Source organism: Oncorhynchus tshawytscha, linkage group LG24 (assembly GCF_018296145.1).
Source record: "Oncorhynchus tshawytscha isolate Ot180627B linkage group LG24, Otsh_v2.0, whole genome shotgun sequence".
Lineage (NCBI taxonomy): Eukaryota > Metazoa > Chordata > Actinopteri > Salmoniformes > Salmonidae > Oncorhynchus > Oncorhynchus tshawytscha.
The window spans coordinates 31,840,313-31,854,840 of record NC_056452.1 but is presented as its reverse complement, the minus strand read 5'-3'; the positions used below and the strand labels follow the sequence as shown (position 1 = coordinate 31,854,840).

Sequence of the window (14,528 nt, the reverse complement as noted above, 5' to 3'; positions counted from 1 at the left end):
AGGTACAAATTGTCGTTCTGCCCCTGAACAGGCAGTTAACCCACTGTTCTTAGGCCGTCATTGAAAATAATAATTTGTTCTTAACTGACTTGTCTAGTTAAATAAAATAAATAGAGAAGAGATGTTTTTGAAAGGTTATCAATGAGGAGATTAATGCCCTGGGGTAACGGGATAGCATTTGTTTTGAAACCGGGCGTGAGCCACGTGCCCAGTCAAGAGCAGACGGCTGAAGACAAGCGTGTGGAGTAATGAGTTCGGAGTAAATGTTTCCAAGTGCTTGCTCTTTATAAAAACAGATAATTTTACTTGGATTCTTTGTGTATCTGAACTATACATCAGTCTTTTGTGGTTGACATTATTACCAACCCGGTTATGTTCGAACAGGCAGGCCCCGGCGTTTTCTTCCCTCGCCGCTTTCTCCAGGTGCAGTCTAATCGAACTCCCTCAATGAGATCGACGTTTATCTGAAGTTCACCAGGCGAGGGACGCCGCTCTGTGGATGAGCCTGTGCTGCTCCCAACCAGTTGTGTAGGTTCAAAATGAAAGATGTATTTGATTTATTTTTACAACCACCCGAGCCACGGCCAGTTCACCCGGCTATCATCAAAGCTGGGACCGAGAGACTGAAAAACAGCTTCTATCTGAAGGCCATCAGGCTGTTAAACAGCCATCACGAGCCGGTTCCACCCGGTTACGTTACCCTGCACCCTGAGGTTGCTGCTCATATACATAAACTTGAAATCAGTAGCCATTTTAATGTTTACTTTATTTTTGCTTTACTCATCTCATATATATATATATATATATATATATATATATATATATATATATATATATATATATATATATATATGTATATATATATATATATATATATATATATATATATATATATATATATGTACACTGTAATCTATTTTACTGTATTTTAGTCTATGCCACGCCGACATTGCTCATCCTAATATATATGTATTCGTTCATTCCATGATTTTACTTTTAGGTTGTGTGTATTGTTGTGAATTGTTAAGATATTACTACACTGTTAGAAACTAGAAACACAAGCATTTTCGCTACACCTGCAATGACATCCGGTGAGCATATACATATATATATATAGTGAGCATATACACATATATATATATATATTTATATATATATATGTATATGCTCACCGGATGTCATTGCAGGTGCAGCGAAAATGCTTGTATATATATATATATATATATATATATATGTGTGTGTGTATATGTGACAAATAACATTTGACATGATTGATATGGGCCCTGCTTGTGTTTTGTCGGACCACCTCCACATCCTTATATGGTGTGGGAGTGATCACGTTCTCTGACGTCGGGTCGATGACAGTAAAGCTGTCAGAAAGCGCCCAGTTCCTCCAGAAGACAGTCGGTATACCCGTGGTTTGTTTCTGCTCTTCCGCTCACTTACCGTAGCTAAACTATATCTAGACCTCACGAAGGAGCAAGGACACAACACCAACGACGAGGAGATATCTGTTCTTGACCCGAACCGAGCCCGGCCATGGACGAACAGGCAGGGCCCGGTGTTTTCTTCAATAACAACAATAACTCGATTTTAGCCGGTGTGGGGAAGGTACTGCTACCGGAGGGGGATGCAGGGGAAGCGGACAGGTCTCCGTACAGCATCCCGGGGATCCTACACTTCCTGCAACACGAATGGGCTCGTTTCGAGGTGGACCGGGCTCAATGGGAGGTAGATCGGGCCGAATTGCAGGTGAATTAACTTAATATTTAATTCACTTTCAGAGGATTTAAAAAAAAAATATACATATATATATATAGCTAGCTGATTTTGTAACACACCAGTCGTGGTTTTGTTTTGTTTTTTTGTGGCACCGATGTGATTGTTGTGATTTAGTATTAGTTATCTTGCAACTAGTTAACCCTGGTCGGTTAGCATATGCTAACTAGTTAGCTACCCCGCCAGGTTAGCCACTCTTATTGTCAAACAAGACGCCAACTAGCCTAGCTCTATGTATTTAGCTTGTTCTGGACGATGTTTAGTTTTACACGCTAGCTAACTAGTCGTTTTGTTCAAATAAACTAGCTAACTAACATGTTAACTAACCTATGTAGCGCCAAAAATGGGACGTTTGTTTGCTAACTAGCTATTGAATAAACTAGCTAAAATTCCCCAAAAGGGTGGCTAACCAGTTAGCCAGCTAATAATGTAACTAACTGGTTGACTAGTCAATCTGTTCTCTGCTACCTTTTATTTTTTAATTTTTTAGGTAAAATACCATTTAAACAATCGTATTTGTGTGCAATTACATCTTGTGAAAGTATAGATGCCATCTCCCGAACACAATGAATTGTATTGGTCCATATGTATACATCCATATTTAGCAGATGTTATTGCGGGTGTAGTGAAATCCTTGTAAAAAAAATATATGTAAAAAAAAACGCCCCAGTATAGTGTGCATTGTCCATCTGAAGACTGTTTTTTAAGGATAGACGAAAGTGTATGGCACCCAAACATTTCCTGCATGGGTTTTCCTCCTTCCTGACATTTTGAGTTCAGATGGCACCTGTGTACTTCAAGGAAAGCTCAGGTGGCCCGGTGCTGTTCAAGGAAAGCTCAGGTGGCCTGGTGCTGTTCAAGGAAAGCTCAGGTGGCCTGGTGCTGTTCAAGGAAAGCTCAGGTGGCCCGGTGCTGTTCAAGGAAAGCTCAGGTGGCCCGGTGCTGTTCAAGGAAAGCTCAGGTGGCCCGGTGCTGTTCAAGGAAAGCTCAGGTGGCCCGGTGCTGTTCAAGGAAAGCTCAGGTGGCCCGGTGCTGTTCAAGGAAAGCTCAGGTGGCCCGGTGCTGTCTATAGCCCACTAGCATGGGGCTACTATAGCCCAATAATATACTCTTAGCCATCGATGGTAACACAATTATAGTTTAGACCACATTTTGAGACTATACAGTGTTTGTTTACATTGTTTACGAACAAGCTGACACATGCTGATGGGGTACGACAGTTGAATTAAACTGATGAGGAATCTGTGGGTATATATCATTAGTTTATGTTGTAACTGCAAATTGCCCCATTTTTTTTTTTTTTTTTTTTTTTTTTAGGTCCAAGGACCTTTTTAAAAATAATTTCGAGAGTTAACATTAGACTGGCTCTGGTTAGTCAAATACTCCCATCTAACGTGAATCGATTATCAATTACAATGCGGTTATAGGAACATATCCATTTACTGTCATATCACAAATGCTAAATATACAGTCCCTGTCCGCTGTTTAACCGGATGTGTTACAGTTGCAGCTGATAGTATTTTTCAGTAACAACACATTTCTGTCGGCCTTCTGTTACACACAGGTGTTCGGGGCATGTAAGATAGATAATTAGCACCGAAAGCTTTTTTTAGTCTTCTGTTAACAGGAGCTCTAACACGGATTCATGGCCCTACCGGAACTCTTAACACTATGTGTCGTAATTTAACCTTTTTATGTTTTTAGAAAATCATTTCTTGCTGATATGAAAGATACTTTCCTTAAGTTTCCAAAAACCGTTTTGCATGCGATATGTGTTCACGTTCGGACCAAGCATTTGGCCTCTTAACTAATGTCCCGTGTACACAATATATCAGTTCCTGTCTATCTTCTGATTCAGTCAATTATCTGACAAATGAAATCCCCAGCTACAGTCTGCATTAAACCTAGGTGTTTTGCAGCAGGAGTTGGGTATCTCCATCTGTGTAGTCGTGAGTCTGTGTTTTGGGGACAGGCTTTTGGGGGCAGTGTAGGCCTTCATGTCTTTCATGACTGAATCTTGAATGATATCTCCTGACTCTCTACTGCACGCTCTGCCTCTCTTCCAAATGTGTCCTGGTGTAAATCTCACATGGGGTAAACCATTTGAGTGGTTAGGTTACGACTCCATAAAAAACATCTTTGGTTTATCTGAGTGTTGTCATTAGGTAGTGGAAGGTACGGCCGGGACGATGCCACTATCGCCATACTTGTTAAGATCGAGGCAAGAGGAAACCAAAAACAAAGGGTATTTCACTTCTTTAGGAAAACGACCCTAAAGTTGGAATCAGACGTCTTTATGATGTCATCCACACTCACATTTATTTTCCAAGTAATGGCACACAATATTTTTTATTTCCAGCAAGGTTTTCAAGGATCAAAGAGTTTGGATGGATGAATTGATTATTGGTGAGGATGGATGGCTTATTGGTGAGGATGGATGGCTTTAGTGATGAGGATGGATGGATGGCTTTAGTGGTGAGGATGGATGGATTATTGGTGAGGATGGATTAGTGGTGAGGATGGATGGGTGGCTTTAGTGGTGAGGATGGATGGGTGGCTTTAGTGGTGAGGATGGATGGGTGGCTTTAGTGGTGAGGATGGATGGGTGGCTTTAGTGGTGAGGATGGATGGGTGGCTTTAGTGGTGAGGATGGATGGGTGGCTTTAGTGGTGAGGATGGATGGGTGGCTTTAGTGGTGAGGATGGATGGATGGATTAGTGGTGAGGATGGATGGATGGATTAGTGGTGAGGATGGATGGATGGATTAGTGGTGAGGATGGATGGATGGATTAGTGGTGAGGATGGATGGATGGATTAGTGGTGAGGATGGATGGATGGATTAGTGGTGAGGATGGATGGATGGATTAGTGGTGAGGATGGATGGATGGATTAGTGGTGAGGATGGATGGATGGATTAGTGGTGAGGATGGATGGATGGATTAGTGGTGAGGATGGATGGATTAGTGGTGAGGATGGATGGATGGATTAGTGGTGAGGATGGATGGATGGAGTAGTGGTGAGGATGGATGGATGGAGTAGTGGTGAGGATGGATGGATGGAGTAGTGGTGAGGATGGATGGATGGAGTACTGGTGAGGATGGATGGATGGAGTACTGGTGAGGATGGATGGATGGAGTAGTGGTGAGGATGGATGGATGGAGTAGTGGTGAGGATGGATGGATGGAGTAGTGGTGAGGATGGATGGATGGATGGAGTAGTGGTGAGGAGGATGGATGGATGGATGGAGTAGTGGTGAGGATGGATGGATGGATGGAGTAGTGGTGAGGATGGATGGATGGATGGATTAGTGGTGAGGATGGATGGATGGATTAGTGGTGAGGATGGATGGATGGATGGATTAGTGGTGAGGATGGATGGATGGATGGATTAGTGGTGAGGATGGATGGATGGATGGATGGATTAGTGGTGAGGATGGATGGATGGATGGATGGATTAGTGGTGAGGATGGATGGATGGATTAGTGGTGAGGATGGATGGATGGATTAGTGGTGAGGATGGATGGATTGATGGATTAGTGGTGAGGATGGATGGATTGATGGATTAGTGGTGAGGATGGATGGATTAGTGGTGAGGATGGATGGAGTAGTGGTGAGGATGGATGGATTAGTGGTGAGGATGGATGGATTAGTGGTGAGGATGGATGGATTAGTGGTGAGGATGGATTGATTAGTGGTGAGGATGGATGGATTAGTGGTGAGGATGGATGGATTAGTGGTGAGGGTGGATGGATGGATTAGTGGTGAGGATGGATGGATGGATTAGTGGTGAGGATGGATGGATGGATTGATGGATTAGTGGTGAGGATGGATGGATGGATTGATGGATTAGTGGTGAGGATGGATGGATTAGTGGTGAGGATGGATGGAGTAGTGGTGAGGATGGATGGAGTAGTGGTGAGGATGGATGGATGGATTAGTGGTGAGGATGGATGGATGGATTAGTGGTGAGGATGGATGGATGGATTAGTGGTGAGGATGGATGGATGGATTAGTGGTGAGGATGGATGGATGGATTAGTGGTGAGGATGGATGGATGGATTAGTGGTGAGGATGGATGGATGGATTAGTGGTGAGGATGGATGGATGGATTAGTGGTGAGGATGGATGGATGGATTAGTGGTGAGGATGGATGGATGGATTAGTGGTGAGGATGGATGGATGGATTAGTGGTGAGGATGGATGGATAGATGGATTAGTGGTGAGGATGGATGGATGGATGGATTAGTGGTGAGGATGGATGGATGGATTAGCGGTTAGTGGTGAGGATGGATGGATTAGTGGTGAGGATGGATGGATGGATTAGTGGTGAGGATGGATGGATGGATTAGTGGTGAGGATGGATGGATGGAGTAGTGGTGAGGATGGATGGATGGATGGATTAGTGGTGAGGATGGATGGATGGATGGATTAGTGGTGAGGATGGATGGATGGATGGATTAGTGGTGAGGATGGATGGATGGATGGATTAGTGGTGAGGATGGATGGATGGATTAGTGGTGAGGATGGATGGATTGATGGATTAGTGGTGAGGATGGATGGATTGATGGATTAGTGGTGAGGATGGATGGATTAGTGGTGAGGATGGATGGAGTAGTGGTGAGGATGGATGGAGTAGTGGTGAGGATGGATGGATTAGTGGTGAGGATGGATGGATTAGTGGTGAGGATGGATGGATTAGTGGTGAGGATGGATTGATTAGTGGTGAGGATGGATGGATTAGTGGTGAGGGTGGATGGATGGATTAGTGGTGAGGATGGATGGATGGATTAGTGGTGAGGATGGATGGATGGATTAGTGGTGAGGATGGATGGATGGATTAGTGGTGAGGATGGATGGATGGATTAGTGGTGAGGATGGATGGAGTAGTGGTGAGGATGGATGGAGTAGTGGTGAGGATGGATGGATGGATTAGTGGTGAGGATGGATGGATGGAGTAGTGGTGAGGATGGATGGATGGAGTAGTGGTGAGGATGGATGGATGGAGTAGTGGTGAGGATGGATGGATGGAGTACTGGTGAGGATGGATGGATGGAGTAGTGGTGAGGATGGATGGATGGAGTAGTGGTGAGGATGGATGGATGGAGTAGTGGTGAGGATGGATGGATGGAGTAGTGGTGAGGATGGATGGATGGAGTAGTGGTGAGGATGGATGGATGGATGGAGTAGTGGTGAGGATGGATGGATGGATGGATGGAGTAGTGGTGAGGATGGATGGATGGAGTAGTGGTGAGGATGGATGGATGGATGGATTAGTGGTGAGGATGGATGGATGGATTAGTGGTGAGGATGGATGGATGGATGGATTAGTGGTGAGGATGGATGGATGGATGGATGGATGGATTAGTGGTGAGGATGGATGGATGGATGGATTAGTGGTGAGGATGGATGGATGGATGGATTAGTGGTGAGGATGGATGGATGGATTAGTGGTGAGGATGGATGGATTGATGGATTAGTGGTGAGGATGGATGGATTGATGGATTAGTGGTGAGGATGGATGGATTAGTGGTGAGGATGGATGGATTAGTGGTGACGATGGATGGAGTAGTGGTGAGGATGGATGGATTAGTGGTGAGGATGGATGGATTAGTGGTGAGGATGGATGGATTAGTGGTGAGGATGGATTGATTAGTGGCAGAGGATGGATGGATTAGTGGTGAGGATGGATGGATTAGTGGTGAGGGTGGATGGATGGATTAGTGGTGAGGATGGATGGATGGATTAGTGGTGAGGATGGATGGATGGATTGATGGATTAGTGGTGAGGATGGATGGATGGATTGATGGATTAGTGGTGAGGATGGATGGATTAGTGGTGAGGATGGATGGGTAGTGGTGAGGATGGATGGAGTAGTGGTGAGGATGGATGGATGGATTAGTGGTGAGGATGGATGGATGGATTAGTGGTGAGGATGGATGGATGGATTAGTGGTGAGGATGGATGGATGGATTAGTGGTGAGGATGGATGGATGGATTAGTGGTGAGGATGGATGGATGGATTAGTGGTGAGGATGGATGGATGGATTAGTGGTGAGGATGGATGGATAGATGGATTAGTGGTGAGGATGGATGGATGGATGGATTAGTGGTGAGGATGGATGGATGGATTAGTGGTGAGGATGGATGGATTAGTGGTGAGGATGGATGGATGGATTAGTGGTGAGGATGGATGGATGGATTAGTGGTGAGGATGGATGGATGGAGTAGTGGTGAGGATGGATGGATGGATGGATTAGTGGTGAGGATGGATGGATGGATGGATTAGTGGTGAGGATGGATGGATGGATTAGTGGTGAGGATGGATGGATTGATGGATTAGTGGTGAGGATGGATGGATTGATGGATTAGTGGTGAGGATGGATGGATTAGTGGTGAGGATGGATGGATTAGTGGTGAGGATGGATGGAGTAGTGGTGAGGATGGATGGATTAGTGGTGAGGATGGATGGATTAGTGGTGAGGATGGATGGATTAGTGGTGAGGATGGATTGATTAGTGGTGAGGATGGATGGATTAGTGGTGAGGATGGATGGATTAGTGGTGAGGGTGGATGGATGGATTAGTGGTGAGGATGGATGGATGGATTAGTGGTGAGGATGGATGGATGGATTAGTGGTGAGGATGGATGGATGGATTAGTGGTGAGGATGGATGGATGGATTAGTGGTGAGGATGGATGGAGTAGTGGTGAGGATGGATGGAGTAGTGGTGAGGATGGATGGAGTAGTGGTGAGGATGGATGGATGGAGTAGTGGTGAGGATGGATGGATGGAGTAGTGGTGAGGATGGATGGATGGATGGATGGATGGATTAGTGGTGAGGATGGATGGATGGATTAGTGGTGAGGATGGATGGATTGATGGATTAGTGGTGAGGATGGATGGATTGATGGATTTAGTGGTGAGGATGGATGGATTGATGGATTAGTGGTGAGGATGGATGGATTAGTGGTGAGGATGGATGGATTAGTGGTGAGGATGGATGGATTAGTGGTGAGGATGGATGGAGTAGTGGTGAGGATGGATGGATTGATTAGTGGTGAGGATGGATGGATTGATTAGTGGTGAGGATGGATGGATTGATTAGTGGTGAGGATGGATGGATTGATTAGTGGTGAGGATGGATGGATGGATTAGTGGTGAGGATGGATGGATGGATTAGTGGTGAGGATGGATGGATGGATTAGTGGTGAGGATGGATGGATGGATTAGTGGTGAGGATGGATGGATGGAGTAGTGGTGAGGATGGATGGATGGAGTAGTGTGAGGATGGATGGATTGATTAGTGGTGAGGATGGATGGATGGATTAGTGGTGAGGATGGATGGATGGATTAGTGGTGAGGATGGATGGATGGATTAGTGGTGAGGATGGATGGATGGATTAGTGGTGAGGATGGATGGATGGATGGATTAGTGGTGAGGATGGATGGATGGATGGATGGATTAGTGGTGAGGATGGATGGATGGATTAGTGGTGAGGATGGATGGATGGATGGATTAGTGGTGAGGATGGATGGATGGATTAGTGGTGAGGATGGATGGATGGATGGATTAGTGGTGAGGATGGATGGATGGATGGATTAGTGGTGAGGATGGATGGATGGATTAGTGGTGAGGATGGATGGATTGATGGATTAGTGGTGAGGATGGATGGATTAGTGGTGAGGATGGATGGATTAGTGGTGAGGATGGATGGAGTAGTGGTGAGGATGGATGGATGGAGTAGTGGTGAGGATGGATGAATGGAGTAGTGGTGAGGATGGATGGATGGAGTAGTGGTGAGGATGGATGGATTAGTGGTGAGGATGGATGGATGGATTAGTGGTGAGGATGGATGGATGGATTAGTGGTGAGGATGGATGGATGGATTAGTGGTGAGGATGGATGGATTGATGGATTAGTGGTGAGGATGGATGGATTGATGGATTAGTGGTGAGGATGGATGGATGGATGGATTAGTGGTGAGGATGGATGGATTGATGGATTAGTGGTGAGGATGGATGGATTGATGGATTAGTGGTGAGGATGGATGGATTGATGGATTAGTGGTGAGGATGGATGGATTGATGGATTAGTGGTGAGGATGGATGGATTGATGTATTAGTGGTGAGGATGGATGGATGGATTAGTGGTGAGGATGGATGGATTGATTAATGGTGAGGATGGATGGATTGATTAGTGGTGAGGATGGATGGATTGATTAGTGGTGAGGATGGATGGATTGATGGATTAGTGGTGAGGATGGCTGGATGGATTAGTGGTGAGGATGGATGGATGGATTAGTGGTGAGGATGGATGGATTAGTGGTGAGGATGGATGGATGGATGGATTAGTGGTGAGGATGGATGGATGGATGGATTAGTGGTGAGGATGGATGGATGGATGGATGGATTAGTGGTGAGGATGGATGGATGGATGGATTAGTGGTGAGGATGGATGGATGGATGGATGGATTAGTGGTGAGGATGGATGGATGGATGGATTAGTGGTGAGGATGGATGGATTAGTGGTGAGGATGGATGGATGGATGGATTAGTGGTGAGGATGGATGGATGGATTAGTGGTGAGGATGGATGGATGGATGGATTAGTGGTGAGGATGGATGGATGGATTAGTGCGGAGAGGATGGATGGATGGATGGATGGATTAGTGGTGAGGATGGATGGATGGATGGATTAGTGGTGAGGATGGATGGATGGATGGATTAGTGGTGAGGATGGATGGATTAGTGGTGAGGATGGATGGATTGATTAGTGGTGAGGATGAATGGATTGATTAGTGGTGAGGATGGATGGATTGATTAGTGGTGAGGATGGATGGATTGATTAGTGGTGAGGATGGATGGATGGATGGATGGATTGATTAGTGGTGAGGATGGATGGATGGATGGATTAGTGGTGAGGATGGATGGATGGATGGATTAGTGGTGAGGATGGATGGATGGATGGATTAGTGGTGAGGATGGATGGATTGATTAGTGGTGAGGATGGATGGATTAGTGGTGAGGATGGATGGATGGATTAGTGGTGAGGATGGATGGAGTAGTGGTGAGGATGGATGGAGTAGTGGTGAGGATGGATGGAGTAGTGGTGAGGATGGATGGAGTAGTGGTGAGGATGGATGGATGGATGGAGTAGTGGTGAGGGATGGATGGATGGATTAGTGGTGAGGATGGATGGATGGATGGATTAGTGGTGAGGATGGATGGATGGATTAGTGGTGAGGATGGATGGATGGATGGATTAGTGGTGAGGATGGATGGATTGATGGATTTAGTGGTGAGGATGGATGGATTGATGGATTAGTGGTGAGGATGGATGGATTAGTGGTGAGGATGGATGGATGGATGGATTAGTGGTGAGGATGGATGGATGGATGGATTAGTGGTGAGGATGGATGGATGGATGGATTAGTGGTGAGGATGGATGGATGGATGGATTAGTGGTGAGGATGGATGGATTAGTGGTGAGGATGGATGGATGGATGGATTAGTGGTGAGGATGGATGGATGGATTAGTGGTGAGGATGGATGGATGGATTAGTGGTGAGGATGGATGGATTGATTAGTGGTGAGGATGGATGGATTGATTAGTGGTGAGGATGGATGGATTGATTAGTGGTGAGGATGGATGGATGGATTAGTGGTGAGGATGGATGGATGGATTAGTGGTGAGGATGGATGGATGGATTAGTGGTGAGGATGGATGGATGGATTAGTGGTGAGGATGGATGGATGGATTAGTGGTGAGGATGGATGGATGGAGTAGTGGTGAGGATGGATGGATGGAGTAGTGGTGAGGATGGATGGATGGAGAGTGGTGAGGATGGATGGATTGATTAGTGGTGAGGATGGATGGATGGATTAGTGGTGAGGATGGATGGATGGATTAGTGGTGAGGATGGATGGATGGATTAGTGGTGAGGATGGATGGATGGATTAGTGGTGAGGATGGATGGATGGATGGATTAGTGGTGAGGATGGATGGATGGATGGATTAGTGGTGAGGATGGATGGATGGATTAGTGGTGAGGATGGATGGATGGATGGATTAGTGGTGAGGATGGATGGATGGATTAGTGGTGAGGATGGATGGATGGATGGATTAGTGGTGAGGATGGATGGATGGATGGATTAGTGGTGAGGATGGATGGATGGATTAGTGGTGAGGATGGATGGATTGATGGATTAGTGGTGAGGATGGATGGATTAGTGGTGAGGATGGATGGATTAGTGGTGAGGATGGATGGAGTAGTGGTGAGGATGGATGGATGGAGTAGTGGTGAGGATGGATGAATGGAGTAGTGGTGAGGATGGATGGATGGAGTAGTGGTGAGGATGGATGGATTAGTGGTGAGGATGGATGGATGGATGGATGGATGGATTAGTGGTGAGGATGGATGGATGGATTAGTGGTGAGGATGGATGGATGGATTAGTGGTGAGGATGGATGGATGGATGGATTAGTGGTGAGGATGGATGGATTGATGGATTAGTGGTGAGGATGGATGGATGGATGGATTAGTGGTGAGGATGGATGGATGGATGGATTAGTGGTGAGGATGGATGGATTGATGGATTAGTGGTGAGGATGGATGGATTGATGGATTAGTGGTGAGGATGGATGGATTGATGGATTAGTGGTGAGGATGGATGGATGGATTAGTGGTGAGGATGGATGGATTGATTAGTGGTGAGGATGGATGGATTGATTAGTGGTGAGGATGGATGGATTGATTAGTGGTGAGGATGGATGGATTGATGGATTAGTGGTGAGGATGGCTGGATGGATTAGTGGTGAGGATGGATGGATGGATTAGTGGTGAGGATGGATGGATTAGTGGTGAGGATGGATGGATGGATGGATTAGTGTGAGGATGGATGGATGGATGGATTAGTGGTGAGGATGGATGGATGGATGGATTAGTGGTGAGGATGGATGGATGGATGGATGGATTAGTGGTGAGGATGGATGGATGGATGGATGGATTAGTGGTGAGGATGGATGGATGGATGGATTAGTGGTGAGGATGGATGGATTAGTGGTGAGGATGGATGGATGGATTAGTGGTGAGGATGGATGGATGGATTAGTGGTGAGGATGGATGGATGGATGGATTAGTGGTGAGGATGGATGGATGGATGGATTAGTGGTGAGGATGGATGGATGGATGGATTAGTGGTGAGGATGGATGGATGGATGGATTAGTGGTGAGGATGGATGGATTGATTAGTGGTGAGGATGAATGGATTGATTAGTGGTGAGGATGGATGGATTGATTAGTGGTGAGGATGGATGGATTGATTAGTGGTGAGGATGGATGGATGGATGGATGGATTAGTGGTGAGGATGGATGGATGGATGGATTAGTGGTGAGGATGGATGGATGGATGGATTAGTGGTGAGGATGGATGGATTGATTAGTGGTGAGGATGGATGGATTAGTGGTGAGGATGGATGGATGGATTAGTGGTGAGGATGGATGGAGTAGTGGTGAGGATGGATGGAGTAGTGGTGAGGATGGATGGAGTAGTGGTGAGGATGGATGGATGGATGGAGTAGTGGTGAGGGATGGATGGATGGATTAGTGGTGAGGATGGATGGATGGATGGATTAGTGGTGAGGATGGATGGATGGATTAGTGGTGAGGATGGATGGATGGATGGATTAGTGGTGAGGATGGATGGATTGATGGATTTAGTGGTGAGGATGGATGGATTGATGGATTTAGTGGTGAGGATGGATGGATTGATGGATTAGTGGTGAGGATGGATGGATTAGTGGTGAGGATGGATGGATGGATGGATTAGTGGTGAGGATGGATGGATGGATGGATTAGTGGTGAGGATGGATGGATGGATGGATTAGTGGTGAGGATGGATGGATGGATGGATTAGTGGTGAGGATGGATGGATGGATGGATTAGTGGTGAGGATGGATGGATTAGTGGTGAGGATGGATGGATGGATGGATGGATTAGTGGTGAGGATGGATGGATGGATTAGTGGTGAGGATGGATGGATGGATGGATTAGTGGTGAGGATGGATGGATGGATGGATTAGTGGTGAGGATGGATGGATGGATGGATTAGTGGTGAGGATGGATGGATGGATGGATTAGTGGTGAGGATGGATGGATTGATTAGTGGTGAGGATGAATGGATTGATTAGTGGTGAGGATGGATGGATTGATTAGTGGTGAGGATGGATGGATTGATTAGTGGTGAGGATGGATGGATGGATGGATTAGTGGTGAGGATGGATGGATGGATTAGTGGTGAGGATGGATGGATGGATGGATTAGTGGTGAGGATGGATGGATGGATGGATTAGTGGTGAGGATGGATGGATTGATTAGTGGTGAGGATGGATGGATTAGTGGTGAGGATGGATGGATGGATTAGTGGTGAGGATGGATGGAGTAGTGGTGAGGATGGATGGAGTAGTGGTGAGGATGGATGGAGTAGTGGTGAGGATGGGAGTAGTGGTGAGGATGGATGGATGGATGGAGTAGTGGTGAGGGATGGATGGATGGAGTAGTGGTGAGGGATGGATGGATGGATTAGTGGTGAGGATGGATGGATGGATTAGTGGTGAGGATGGATGGATGGATGGATTAGTGGTGAGGATGGATGGATTGATGGATTTAGTGGTGAGGATGGATGGATTGATGGATTAGTGGTGAGGATGGATGGATTAGTGGTGAGGATGGATGGAGTAGTGGTGAGGATG

At 45.9% G+C, this 14,528-nt stretch overlaps 1 protein-coding gene across 1 annotated transcript in view; it reads left to right on the top strand.

The window, feature by feature from the left end:
- Positions 1–1,376: 1,376 nt before the first annotated feature.
- LOC112239345 (striatin) overlaps positions 1,377–14,528 on the top strand; it is a gene marked incomplete in the record, with an annotated part of 92,709 nt that continues 79,557 nt past the window's right edge. The window contains 1 exon segment of the mRNA XM_042305678.1: positions 1,377–1,752. Coding sequence (XP_042161612.1) covers positions 1,540–1,752 — 213 coding nt within the window.